Here is a 15,377-nt window from a genome sequence, read left to right as displayed (position 1 = left end):
TGGGAGGAAGGCAACATAACCAATATTTCGCCCTGGTCCCTGGCTGAGGGACAGGAGCGAATTTTCATTTTCAAGCTCAATCACACTTTGCCAACTTCCAAAATTATATTCAATGGACTCGTTGTACCCCCTTTCATTCATCCTTGGCCTGGAGTTTGTTCTAACTTGGTGAGAAATTGGTCTAAGGCAAAAATCGCTCTGGTCCCTGGCTGAGGGACAGGAGCGCCCAGGCCAATATGGGGTTCACTTTGATGTCTTGTAATCTTCAATTCGTCTTCAACGGGTTCATTACACCTTCTTTGCTTACCTCAAACTTAAAACTTACTTGCTCTTTGCTCAACTTTTGCCTTACAAGGAAAATCGCTCTGGTCCCTGGGAGAGGGACAGGAGCTACCACTGAATTTCGCCCTGGTCCCTGACTGAAGGACAGGAGCGATTTAGCTTCTAGGTCCAATTTTCTTCACGAAGGCACTTCCAAATTATATTCAACTGATGAAACATATCTCCTTTGATCTCCTCAAATCCTGCAAGGACAAGGCAATGTTTGATTTTGAGTTCCGGTCCTCCACTGAGGGACAGGAGCGATTTTTGCTCCTGGCACATTTCCGTGTTTGTAAAATTCTTCAAATTATATTCAATGGAAAGAACATGCCTCCCTTTATCATTTCCAATCCGAAATTCATTTTGATCCTGTAGAGACAGTAAAATTTTGAGAAACAAGCTCCGGTCCTTCACTGAGGGATAGGAGCGATTTTGCTTCCCCAGGCCAAAATATCAAGATTTTGGGATTTTAATCACTTCACAAGGCGAAAACAAGTCATTTCCAATGCCCGGGATCAATTATCAAAATATTCAAAATTTGGTCAAAATTACTCAATCGGACAAAAAATCAAAATCTCATCATTAACACTTAGACAAATTTGGACTCTGCATTCAAAATTCCGACTGAAATTAGACTAACTTACTTAGCCTCTGGCGAATTCACTTTATTCAAAATTGCATCCTACGAGAGGAAGCTCAAAAAGCTCTCAAGACCGACTGGACTCTGGCCTGAAAACGACAAAACGGGAAACCCTAAGGCTTGACCCTAATCCAGACAACTGGCATACTAAACCAAAATCCTAAAAAGCAGAGAGAAAGGCGAGCAAAAACGAGCAAAAAGAGGGGGTCCCCATTTTAATGGGGCGATGTGTGAAATGGTCACAACATCTGGCGACACCACTGAGAAATGTTGAAAAACATTTGGGAATCAATCTTTCTAGAAGAAAACTCAGAAAACCTCCCTCAACAAAACCAGGAGTTAAGAAACACTTACAAGAAGAGACCATCATATTGAAACAAAGTATCAAGTCCACAGTTACCCGTGTGCGTGCAAATGCGTTAATTCCCCTCAACAAGACAATCATGATCTTCAGGCTCCCCTGTGATAAGCTACGTAGTTTGTCTAGACTCCAAAAGCATCCTGGATAGAGCCTCGCTGCCAGCCAGACGTCCATAGTCCCGGCGAGGTTATCGCCGCAAGCTCACGAACATTGCTCCATTGCCAGCCAGGCGTCTATAGCCCCGATGGAGTTACTCGTAAATTCCCTTTTAGCCAATTTGATATTTCCTTTTAGCTCATCTTCTTTTCTTTTGATTTTTCTCTTCATTTTCTCATTTTTTCTTTTGATACTGCTTTTCAGTTCTGTCAATTCTTTGGCTCGTGAGCAGTGAAGCTCACTAGGGTTTGAGGATTGCGGTGGCGCTGAAGTCAGACTTTAGATTTTTCACTGATCACAGCTTCGCCTGGAAACCATAACGACTCGGAGATTATAAGTGTGAAAAGATATAATAACTGGAGGACAAAAATACGTGAGTTCAATAAGCTAATCTTGCTTCAATGCAAATATGTCCTGACTCAAAGCTTTATTAAAAGAAACTCCCTTTGTAATTCCAAAAGACCTCATGATTGCCCAAATGCAACCAACAACCTAGCGGGAAGTCAGAGCGTTACAGGATTGGAAATAATGTTTGAGATACCTCCCATTGACAGGCAATGGGATGTCTTCTCCAGTTAATGTCTTCAACCTAAATGCATTTTCTCCCAATATCTCCGAAATTTGATAAGGGCCTTTCCAGAGCCTATCAAACTTGTCATGTTCTCCTCTTTTCTCGTGTGCCTTGTCCCAATATAGGACAAGATCTGAAATCCGGAATGCCTTGACTCTAGCTTGTCAATCGAACCATCTTTTCACCACTCCTTGGTGTTTCGCAAAAGTTTCTAACGCTTGATCTCTCTTTTCTTCCAAATTCATTAACTGCGTCAATCGGGCTTGAATGGCATCAGTGTCTTCCATGTACTCCTGAATAAATCTCAAAGTCGGGATCCTGAGTTGCATGGGAAAGACTGGATCTTGGGCATAAACCAGAAAATAAGGTGAAATGCCTAATGCGTTCTTAGTCCTGATTCGGTCTACCCATAAGGCGAATCTCAATTGGGTATGCCATTCTCTCGGACTTCTTTCTAGCAATTTCTTGATAACGCTGAGTAAGTTCTTGTTGGTTGACTCAGCTAACCCATTACCCTGAGGATAATAATTTGATGAAAACTTGAGGGTTATTCCATATTCAAAAGCCCAATTCGAGAATCTCAATGATGTGAATGCCGAGCCATTGTTGCAAACCAATGCATAAGGACATCCAAACCTTGTGATTACGTTTTCCTCCAGGAATTTGATTACAACTTCAGTAGTGCAAACTTTGAGTGCCTGTGCCTCCGACCATCTGGTACAATAATCGGTAGCTGTGATGATATACTTGTGTTGCGCCGAGGATGCAGGATTGATGACACCAATGAAATCCATTCCCCATTTGGCAAATGGTCTAGCTTCAATCACTGGATTCAGTGGCATGGCAGGGTTTCTTTCTCTAAAAGCTGCAGCTTGGCATGTGTGGCAAGTCCTGATATGATTAAATGTATCTTTGAAAAGTGTAGGCCAATAATATCCTGCCCTTAGGATCTGGTGAGCTGTAGCAAGGTTGGCTCCATGTCCGGTCCCAAACTTGGAATGGAAATGTTCGATTATCTGTTTAGCCTCATCTTTGCCAACACACCTCAAATATACTCCATGATTTCTGCGATATAAAACAGATCCTTGAAGCATGTAATGTTGACACTTCATTCTTAATGCTCTTTTTTGTGTAGGTGTCATGCGAGCAGGGCATCTGTGATTAAGCAAGTATGTCACAATATCTTTGTACCATTCATCATGTGTGACATCCTCTAATTCATAAACTTGCTGGACTAATCCTGGTCCATCAATTGCCAATGTTTGTGCCAAAGCTTGTCCTCAAACAAGTTTCATGGGCTGGATTTCAATATCAAATTCTTGGATAATGGCGACCCACTTACCTCTTCTTTCTCCTAATTCATTTTGCATGAGAAGAGTCTTGATTGCTGCATCAGGCACTATTGCATAAATTTTGGCCCTCAGGAGGTAATGTCTGAATTTCTTAACTGCCTTTACCGGTGCGTATGCTTGTTTTTCGATGTTGGGATATCTGAGTTCTGCATCTTTCAGCGGGGTACTCATGAATGCAATTGGATTCTCATCCCTTTCTTCACTTCTCTGGGTGAGAATGGCGGCACAAGTGTAGTCAGAAGCGAAGGAATATAGATAGAAAGGCTTGAGATAATCTGGACTGATCATTACTGGCGCTTCTGTGATTGCCGTCTTTATCTCCTCGAATGCCCTTTTGGCTTGTGGAGACCATTCAATCTTTGCGTCTTTCTTCAACATCTCGTTCAGGGGTCTGACTATCTCGGCAAATCCGGTAATGAATTTTTTGCCGAAGTTAATCTTGCCGAAAAATGATTTGAGTTCCTTCTTGCTGGCCGGCAAATTAATAGTGGATATGGCCTTTACTCTTTCAGGATCGATGGAGATTCCTCTTTCTGAAATGACATGTCCTAAAAGTTTTCCTTCTGTTACTCCAAATATACATTTCTTTGGATTGAGAGAGACACCGTATCTTCTGCACCTTTGGAAGACTCTTCTTAAGTCGTCCACATGATCTTCTCTTTGCCTGGAGAAAACTGTGATATCATCCATATATATAACAATGCATTTTCCAATTAAGTCCCTGAAAGCGATATCCATAGCTCTCTGGAATGTGGCCCCGACATTTATAAGTCCAAAAGGCATTCTCTTGTATGCGAATGTTCCCCACTTGGTGGTAAAAGCAGTCTTTAGTCGATCTTCGGGCTCGACCAAAACTTGGTTATATCCTGAATATCCATCTAGAAAGGACATCATCTGAGATCCATTGACAATCTGCAATACTTCATCTAGTGATGGTAGCGGATAATTGTCCTTTTCTGATGCTCGGTTGAGATTTCTGAAATCAACACACAATCTAATCTCTCCATTTTTCTTTTTGACAGGAACCAGGTTGGCGACCCACGTCGAATGTCTTACTGGGAAGATGATCTTGGCTGAGAGCAGCTTCTTCACTTCTTGGTATATCAGGGGTTCCAACAAAGGATTAACCGGTCTTTGTCTCTGCCTGAATGGTTTGCTCCCTGGCTTCAAAGGGATTGTGTGAGTAATAATTGCAGTGTCGTAAGTCTTGAGATCTTCATAACTCCACGCAATGACATCTGGGAAATCCCTCATGTTTCTTAGGATCCCATTTCTTTCAGTTGCTGTGCAGGACTTTCCGATGAACACATTCTTAGCTTGTATATCATCACCTAGATTGATTGTGTCGCACATGTTTCCTTCCATGTTGTGGTTCTTCTTCTCTTTCAATTTGTCAGGATCAAAAATTCTTTCTAATTCTACCATTCCCTTTGGAATAGTGTTTGTCTTTAAATTCAAAACTCCTTCAGCATCAAATTCTGCTTCTCCCACTTCTTCTTCATCAATGATCTGGGCTATGAAGACATCTGTGTTAGTTAAGAAATCCAGGATGTGCTTGTCGTCTTCAAAAACTTGGAAATTGGTGATGTTATCTGGGACCGAAGGTACTGATACTAACTCGACTGTGAATTTCTTCAATCCTTCCATTGCTAATGGTATCAATGAACTGGCGGCTTGTGCAAGGGAATTAGCCACTTGATTCTGATGTCTGTATATAGAATTGATATTGAAAGCCTCAAAACTCTCAATGAGATCCCAGACTCGATTTCTGTATCTGGTCAATCTTTTATCGTGGCAAACATACTGCTTCCTGATTTGCCTTATAGCTATTTCTGAGTCTCCATATACTTGCAGTATTTTCGCCCCTTTTTTGATGGCTAATAATAGTCCATGAATCAAGGATTCATATTCAGCTACATTATTGGTGCAAGGAAACTGTAATCTGTGAGCGGCAAGGTAGGTTTCTCCTGTTGGGCTAATTAATTCATAGCCGGCTCCAGATCCTTGTTTAGACTTAGATCCATCGAATCTTAATGTCCATATTGCATTTTCTTGATTTTCTGTCTCTGGGCCTTCCTGACTTTCAGTTGATGTATCGGATAAGGTTTCATCTTCCACAGAACTCTCGGTCTTTGAATCTTGAATTTCTTCTAAGATCAATGCCTGCGGGGCTCTCTTGTATACTTGTTCTAATGCGGTCTGACATAAAGCACAAGATAGTTCTGAATGGACGGCATTGTGAATTCTACACCAATTTGGAAGAAGCAAATCTCGGACGGACGCTAAGTTACCAAGATGTACACTTTGCTGTATGTTTCTATGTACGAATCTCCTGAAATTTTCAAACATTCCATCATCTTCTTGGATGGATCCTTGATCACTTTCGACGACAATTTCTGTAGATTCCATCACTTCTTGTTGGGCATCTTTATCTTGTATGTTTTGTATCATCAGGATTTCTTCTACTTTAGGCTTGTATGTCCCCAGGTCGGATTCTAAGAACATGACTTCATTGTCTTCCCCATATTCGGTTATCATAAGTCTCAATCTTGGGGTGCTATCGATCTTGATTTGATTTGGGACTCCTCTCCATGTCTCCTTTGGCAATACTTTCACTTCGGAGCCTTCATCAACGATGGTATTTGTCAACTTCCGTCCCATTATTTCCATCTCGACCATGGTTGATTTCCTTCCGATACTTATGGTTAATAGCATTGGATCCGTGGCTAAGTCGTCGGGTGACTTCGCCATTGTCTTCTCCATCTGTTCGCAATGCTTCTGGCTGGCTATCTCATCGCCGACCACATTGGTGATAGCCATCTTCAGTTGTGGCATGGTCTGTAGAAGGTACGATACCCTTACAGGTACGGTGGCTTGCAACATCTGTTTCATTATAGTCTTCTCGGACTTCGACCATATAGGAGTACCTGCGGCATCATGCGAGGCCCTTCTTTCTTCTATCGTTGCCCATTCTATATCCATCTTTGCCTCTCGATGTCGCTTTTTCCATACGGGGATTAGGATATAGAGCCTTTTTAGTTTGGAGCCTAGTAATCGCTAGTACTTCCTCTTCTAGCTCCTTCACGTCCAACATGTTAATCCCTTTCTGTTTCGGGCAGTTGGCGTCTTCATGGTTTCCGGTCCACACCATTTGCATAACAACCCTACATTGTTGCTTTGGCCATTTTGGCAGTCCCACGCGAAGTGACCCCATTCATTGCAAATCCAGCATTGGATCATGGGTCTACCCTTTGTGCCATACTGTATTCTCCTTCATGGGGTGTTATTATTACTGTTGTTATTCCCTCACCTTTTATGTCGATACCCTCTAGGAGATGCATTAGAGTTGGCAGGTTGTTTTGGAGTGTGGCTGGAGGGGTTGTTTGTTCCCCTTGGGCAAAGAGTACTTGTGTGCTCCTTGTTTTTAAGTTGTACAGATAGTTCTTGATGGAGTATCCCAGTACCTGATAGATGTCACAAAACGATTTCTTCGGGCAAGTGCCCTTTGTATGACCTTCCACCTTGTAGATGGTGCACCACAATTCCTTGATCTCTTTGGCACTCTCCTTTTTTGCCTTCAACTCCTTCATCATCCACAACATGTCCCTTTGGAGAGCTTGTACGGTTTTAGACTCTCCATCGCTACTTTCCACCATACTATCATCATCACTGATCCTTTTCTTCCCCATGGATGTTTTACTTTTGCTCATGATGTCCATCGCTTGGTTGTAAGCTTCGATGTGCTAGGGCAGAGGGACAACTTTCATTTTCCTCCTGAGAAATGGAACAAGTCCCTCCACGAATCACCTCTTCTTCAATCCATCGACCGGCTAGTGTTCTATCTTGTTCAACAATTCTTTGAGCCTACAATTGTAAGCGCGTACACTCTCATTTTTACCCTGCTTGGTACTATAGATTTCAGCTACAATCTCGTTGTCCTCCCTCGGGAGTTCGAACATCTCATTGTCATGCCTTCTTTAGTTCAGCCAATCCCACCTTGTTCTTAGCCTCTAGGCTGTGTACCAGTCAATGGCAATTCCTCACCCGATGGGTGGCGGGAAATTCCTTTAGCCAGTAATCCTGGTCATCTTGGCCATTTGCCTCCCATATCTTTATACATGTCTTGCAATGGCGTATGGGGTCCTCTGACCCATCCCTTATGAACTTTGAGAGTTTTTGCCTCTTGGGTATTCTGGTTGCGCAACATTGTCCTCAGTTGGAAGGTACTGTGTGTTCGATCAGATTGGACCGTCTTCCTCTCCACATTCCTGTGCCTCTCTTGCAATCTCGACCATGGGCGACCTCTCTACACGTCCACCTTTTGCGTCTTCTACACCTTGGTCACCTCGTTTGTTTCTATACTCTCTCCTCCTCGAAGTCTTCGACTTAGACCCCCCTATTCTTGGTTGCTTGGCAAGGGATAGATTCCCAATTCGGTTAGGTTGGTTGGCAACCTCTATCTTGAGGTTGCGTACCTCCTCTTCTTCATGTACCAAGTGTACAGATAGCAAAAAAAAAATTGCGGTTCCAGAGTTGTCACTTGAAGTAGGGTGTACGACCTGGTCAACAAGATCTTCCTCCACTACGTTTAGAAGTGGTAGATTCTCACAACCTCTACCAACTCATTCCACGTATGTGGTCTTTGCCTCTCCTGACTACAACTTCTACTCGCACTCCTACTCTTTCACGCTGGACTCTCTGAACTTTCGAGGATTCCTCTTAACCACCGTCTCGTTTCACTTTGTTTTCTCAGGCAGAGAGATCTCCATACTGATGTTTCTCCCTCTTCTCGGGTGTTTCTGGTACATCAGTCCTTGTTTGGGCGTAGGGGCATTAATTGCCAGGGGTACGACGTCTGCTCGTATCTTGCTCCTCTTCCTCCCTACGAGTCCTCTCTTCGTATCTTTGCAGTATTTGTTGCCGACGTTGTTCACAGTTGCTTTCCTCCCATTAGTCTTGCAGTTCAATTAGATTTTGTGCCAAAAACCTTGGAAGACTTTCGAGAAGATCAAACACCCCAATGTTCACTATGAGTTTGCCATGCACAGTGTCTTCAAGGACAGCTCGCTCTTGAGCTTCCCTCTGATTGTACTGAGTGACCGAGACCAAACATAGATCTACCAAGTCTTCCATCAATTGATCTTCCAGTACTTCCTCGTGTTACTTCTTCTTGGGCATCACTTTTGGTTACAAGTAATTGCTGTTCGAATGGTCAACCCATTATCGTGCCTACTGCCTGCCACCATATTGATCTTTGAGTTCGTATCGGCAATGGTGCCAAAATGTTTACTTCCTACGGGGTATATGCTTTATTTCTAGAAGTAAGCAGGAAATATAGTAGGAACATAAACAACACAACATATAGAATTCAGTGTAACATATGGCAGAATGATCTATCTCTTATTCCAGAACATGTAATGTGTACAATCGTGAACCTCTTGTTCCCAATACAAGATGTGATTTATATACCACTCGGTGGTTGTTTAAGAGTGCCAACTTCCAACAACTACCAACTACCCCTGCGGGTACTATAATTCATTACATTGTCAAACAAAGTATTATTTATTTAGTCGCAGCATATTTGCCGTCTACAGTGTTCATTGATTCGATCAAATCAGAGCCATAAACACATCCTTCAGTGTTGAGTGAGAAGCTACAATAGAGTGCACAAATTAGAACATTCCTAAGTTTTCTCTAGACCAAGGAAGAGGAAGATGTCAAATGTTGTAATATGCAATTTATGAATTATGATGATGATTTTCAAAGGCAATCATTATAAATTCATAATAGTTGCTAGATAACTATTGGATCATGATTTCACATGATGATGGAATTTTGTACTCAATTTGTATTCAAATGAATCAAATTTAATCAGTGTTCCACGGGGACGTGTCCCCCCCCCCCCTTTTTGGCCACGTCTACTTTTAAGACACGTCTTGGGGACGGGGACGAGGATGTCCCTCGCCGTCCTGCCACCGCCAACGAAGCGCCGCCGAGACGCCTCCGTGTCTCTGCGTCTCCCAGGGAGACGTGGAGACGTCTGGGCGTCTCCCTGTCCTTCGAGAGACGTGTAGACGTCTCTCAAGGGACGGGGAGACGCCCAGACGTCTCCTATCGTCCCCACGTATATGCAATGTTTAAAATTAATTTTTTTTTTAAAAGTGACTTTTTAAGTTTTTTGGGGGTTAAGGGGTAACTCTAATTGGACGTGGGCCAATAGAAAAATAACACCCGACGCCTTTAGAAAATAATAAAAGTATTTTTGGCTGCCCCTTGACCCTGCAAGGGGCGATGCCCCTTGACGTCTCTCGAAGGACAGGGAGACGCCCAGACGTCTCCTATCGTCCCCACGTATATGCAATGTTTAAAATTAATTTTTTTTTAAAAAGTGACTTTTTAAGTTTTTTGGGGGTTAAGGGGTAACTCTAATTGGACGTGGGCCAATAGAAAAATAACACCTGACGCCTTTAGAAAATAATAAAAGTATTTTTGGCTGCCCCTTGACCCCGCAAGGGGCGATGCCCCTTGACCCCAACTTGGGGGCGCTGCCCCCAAACCCCCGTTGAAAAATATAGGGGGAAACTGCGCCGATAGAAGTAGGGAAAATCTAACCTCCGAGTCTGATTAGGCTCCATATAACAACACAATTTAAAAATCTTGGTAATTGGTATTTAGATTTAGTATTTCAAATTTCCTAGTCTCATTTGAAAATGTAATTCTTATACTGTAGTACTGTCATACATCTTTTCAAAACTAGTTTTTCAAGAACTATATGTATATGTATAAGTATATCAGCCCCGCCACCCCACCCCCCCTCCCCCCGCCGTCCCCAAACTTAGGCCCTTGGTCCCCCTGTCCCGTCCCTGCATCCCCCCGTCCCCAACGCCTGTGGAACACTGAATTTAATAGAAAACACTTTTGTATTCATTTATGGACTCGTTGGATGTATTTTCTCGTTGGATGTATTTTCTCTTTGTATTTTCTCTTTGACTACTGTTATTGCATTTATTACCTAACGAAGGAGAGGAATTGGAGTTATTATCTACCTATATGGTGAAACAAACAAATATTGATCAAAGTACTAATTATTGTTATTAAGCGTCTAGAACCATTTTCCTATTTTCTGTTTCCAATGTTAAAACATATATTTTCTTTATATTTATTAATGTCAGTAATTTTTGAATTTAAACACCGTTAGCTATCTAATTATGGCTTGCACTTCATATATGAGATCTATGTTCTTTTACAAAGAGAGAGCTCTTTTAAGTGTTCTTATCTAACGGTTTTATATCTTTATTTTAATGCAGTTTGGAAATTGGGGCTGGCGACTAAGCATTGAAAATTTTGACGAACTTGATAAGGAAGCCAAAAAACTCCATTCGTTAATTTATATGTATAATAGGTTGTAATACAAAGGAATTACTCGCTACATTTTGACATTCATTATTCCTTACATTAATAAAAGGCAGTGGTGGGTGTCAAGATTGCACGTATGTACAATTTTTCATTTAATAATCACAATAAATATTACAATATTTGTCCAGCTGCACTTTTCAGACTTACTGCCAGGTCATAGAACAACATTTATCCTCAATAATCTGTGGCATTGGGCAGATTCTGTGCAGATATCAAGTTTTCTGCTTGTAAGAAGCTGCATACTTGTTTTAATCAATATGATTCTTATATAATTTGTTTCCTATTGAATTGGCTTTCTTTAGAGCACATCACGAGTTATTTTAAAGCCACATACAGTGACAATTTGAAACAGAAAAATATTGCAAATTTTTCTTAATGAGTTTTTAAAATGTAAAGTTATTTCAATTTCAATTAAAGAACAAGTTATGAACTATGAATGCTATATATGGATATAAGGAATTATGTCAATGTCTAATAATTCTGATTTTTATCTGCAGGTCTGAAGGAGAAAGATCATTTTAATATTTTCTCTGTCTTCTCCAAATGAATTCAATTGGCATATATATCATTTAGGCAACCGGTCAATTGGTGTATTGACTGGTCATGCCTTTTAGGCATGACCGATCAATGCACCCATTGATTGATGCCTTTACAATTATACCATTAACACAATGCTGATTATCGGTTCAAAAACCCCCGATAGCATATTGTAATAAATGCTGATTATCGGTTCAAAAACCCCCGATAGCATATTGTAATATCATAATATAATGACTGATCAATATAATGAATCAGTTCATATAAACACCGATGATTCAAAGTGCACGATGTATATTATCCAACCGGTGCATTTGTTAACCAATGTTAATGCCAAATGAAGCGGTGTATTCATTAAACCCGATAACACGGATATAATTAAACCCGATAACAGATGTGAATCGGTGCCAATGTTTATGCACTCGATAGCAAGTATGTATCGGCGAATTTAACCCAATAACTTATAGCATTTAATATGCTATCGGGTTAATACCCCGATAGCATATTAATGCCAATTGTTAACCCGATAGCATATTAATGCCAATTAACAATTGACATTAATATGCTATCGGGTTGTTAGCCCGATAGCATAATGATAAGCAATGTTTGTACAATCCGATAATCATATGCAATATAAATCAGACATGAAGCATGCAGATAAATAACAGAACAAGGAAGGTTAGGAAGATCTTATCTTGCATAAGCTACCATGCATTAACACTCCCTCTTAGCTTTGGAAGATAGATAAAGCAACCTGCATCACATTTCCTTTTCATAACTAAGATAATGTTAGTCAGCAAAAATCATTTATACATGAGAAGTATCATCAAGACATATGATACAAAATAGAAGAACATCACCTGAGCATGTGACAGAAAGTATTATTGTAACATGTGATAAAAGTAAGAGAATAATCACCCGATCATGTGAGAAATCACCAAAACATGTGATCTGTAAGATTCATCAAGATATCACCTAACACGTGATATCAGTATTGCCTAACACGCAATACTTAAGGATAAGTCTATGAGAAAGGTTAGTTTCTCATCATATCCAATTTGTGATAAGTGCAATAACATAGTCATGGCACATCCATGACTTACCAGAGATCCAACATGATCAATGGTTGAGATATCACCTACACGTGATATCAGTATTGCCTAACACGCAATACAAGGATAACTATATGAGAAGTGCTTAAGTTCTCATCATATCCAAGTTGTGATAATGCAATAACATTTGTACAAATGTTGTATCACAACATAGTCATGGCACATCCATGACTTACCAGTGATCCAACATGATTACTGGTTTGACTATCATAAGATCGTCACCTTATGATGTCTACATACAAGTGTTAAGTATCTGAGATATCGTCACCTCTTAGATATGAACACAGGTGGCAAGAAGCTAAGAGATGGTCCAAACATGACAAAGAAGTTTACACATTAAACATCTTAAATATATGTAAGTATAGATTACAAAGCAGATTACCTTTCTATCATACCTAAACCCTTTCTGAAGTGATCAACCTTCACTCTGGAAAGTGGTTTGGTCAGAATATCTGCAGTCTGATCTCCTGTACACACATATTCTAACTTTATCACATTCCTGTCAACCATATCTCGTACATAGTGATATGGAATCTCAATATGTTTGGACCTGTCATGAAATACTGGATTTACAGAGAGTTTTATAAAGCTTTGATTATCACACTGAATGACTGTAGGTTTCATAGGTTCTCCAAATAATCCCACAAGCAATTTCCTTAGCCGAACTGCTTCTCAGCCAGCCATTGAAGCTGCAATATATTCAGCCTCTGTGGAACTCTGAGCTACTGAAGATTGTTTTCTGCTGATCCTGGATATCATGGCTGACCCTAAACTGAAGCAGCACCCTGAAGTGCTCTTTCTGTCAGTCACACTGCCAACCCAATATGAATCTGTAAATCCATGTAGATCTATGTCAACCTTTTCATATTTAAGACCAAGCTTTAGGGTACCTTGTAGATATCTCATTATATGCTTTACTGCAACCAAGTGTATCTCCTTAGGTTCACACATGAACTGACTTAAGGCATTAACAACATAGCAGATATCTGGCCTTGTATTTACTAGATACATCAGGGACCCAATCATCTGCCTGTATTGAGTGGAGTCAGTAGGTCTTGATTCTGCTGCTGCTTCTTTAAGTTTATGGAAGTTGGTTTCCATAGGAGAGGTCATGGGTCTGCAGTTTAGCATTCCAAATCTTGTCAATATGTCCAAGGTGTACTTCCCTTGGTTCAGTACAATATTATCAGAATTCTGCCATACTTCCAATCCTAGGAAGTAATGAAGAAGCCCCAAGTCTTTCATATCAAATTCTGTGGATAGATCTTTCTTGCATTGATCTATTAGGTGATCATCTCCTGTGATTCATAAGTCATCAACATATAAAATTAATATTAACATATCACCTTTATTTCTTTTGAGGTAGAGATTAGGATCTGCATCATTCTTAGAGAAACCCAACTTTGAGAGATAGGTGTTAATTCTTTCATATCAGGCTCTGGGAGCCTGTTTGAGCCCATATAGAGCTTTCTTGAGTCTACACACATGAGACTCTGCATCATGAATTTCAAACCCTTCAAGTTGCTCTAAGTAGACTTCTTCCACGATCTCGCCATTTAGGAATGCTGTCTTAACATCCATCTGATGTACCTTCCACCTCTTTGCTGCTGCAATGGCTAGGACTGCTCTTATTGATGTGTACCTGGCAGCATGTGCAAATGTTTCTTCATAATCTATTCCTTCCTTCTGTGAGAACCCTCTAGCTACAAATATGGCCTTGTGTTTTTCAATACTGCCATCTGCAACATGCTTGATTTTAAACAACCATTTAGAAGACACAACAGACTTCTTGGTTGGCCTAGGAACAATCTCACAAACATCATTCTTCATAATGGACTGATATTCTTCAGTCATGGCATCTATCCATACTTAATGTTTGAGTGCATCTGAAACATTGTTAGGTTCAACTTTAGAGAGATCATTCATAAGTGCAACATAGTTGATGAATTTATTAGGCCTCTTGTTTTCCCTGAAGGTTCCTGAAGGAGCAGCGAACTTTTGAGCTTCTGCTATAGTTTTGGTGGCCCATAGTGGTCTTTTCTTGCGATTATCTATAGGTGGGTTTTGTGTTTCACTTATAGTTTCCTCAAGATGCTCCCTCTGAAGCTCAGGAGTAGGTTCTTCTTCTAGGTTAGGAGTAGGATTATGAATTTAAGGTTCTATTGTATTTTGGGCCCTTTTGAAGGCTAAATCTTCTTCGAAGATTACATCCCTACCGAGTTCAATATTTTTCTGCCCTTGTACATAGATTTTGTAGGCTTTAGAAGTTTCACTGTATCCTACAAGTATTCCCCTTTTTCCAGAGGGTTCTAGTTTTAGTATTTTCTCTTTAGGTACATGAATATAGACCAGACACCCAAATATCCTAAGATGGCTGATATCTGATTTTGTCTTGGTAAAGACTTCCTCAGGAGTTTTATCTTCAAGGTGTGAATGAGGACATCTATTTTGTATGTACACAACAGTGTTAGTTGCTTCTGCCCAAAGGTTCAAGTTTAGATTTTGATCTAGTATCATGGCTTTGGCAGCTTCTACTATGGTCCTATTTTTCCTTTCAGGTACTCCATTTTGTTGTGGATTATAAGGTATTGTCAACTCCCTCTTAATCCCAGAATTTTTACAAAAGTCTTTAAATAGTCTTGATGTGTATTCCCCCCCATTGTGAGTTCTTAAGGTTTTAATTTTGTTTTCAGAGAGATTTTTTGTTAATGTTTTAAACTCTTTAAACCTACTTAGGATCTCTTTTGATTCTTTACATTTCAAAAAGTAGATCCACGTCTTCCTAGAGTAGTCATCAACAAAAATTACATAGTACAAAAATCCCCCTAGCGAGGGTACGAACATAGGTCCACATATATCAGAATGAATTAACTCCAAAACTTTGCTAGTTTTCCTAGTACTATTCTGAAAT

General features: G+C 40.4%; 1 protein-coding gene across 1 annotated transcript in view; it reads left to right on the top strand.

Annotated features, from left to right (window-relative positions):
- The window catches only part of LOC131029309 (4-alpha-glucanotransferase, chloroplastic/amyloplastic), a 139,596-nt gene extending 128,491 nt beyond the window's left edge, over window positions 1–11,105 (top strand). The window contains exon 16 of the mRNA XM_057959746.2: window positions 10,709–11,105. Coding sequence (XP_057815729.2) covers window positions 10,709–10,810 — 102 coding nt within the window. The 3' untranslated portion in view covers window positions 10,811–11,105. The remainder of the gene's footprint in view (window positions 1–10,708) is intronic.
- The last annotated feature ends 4,272 nt before the right edge of the window (window positions 11,106–15,377 follow it).

Source organism: Cryptomeria japonica, chromosome 10, assembly GCF_030272615.1.
Source record: "Cryptomeria japonica chromosome 10, Sugi_1.0, whole genome shotgun sequence".
Classification (NCBI taxonomy): Eukaryota; Viridiplantae; Streptophyta; class Pinopsida; order Cupressales; family Cupressaceae; genus Cryptomeria; species Cryptomeria japonica.
Note: the sequence above shows the minus strand (reverse complement) of the source record. Positions and strands in the feature narration are given on the sequence as shown.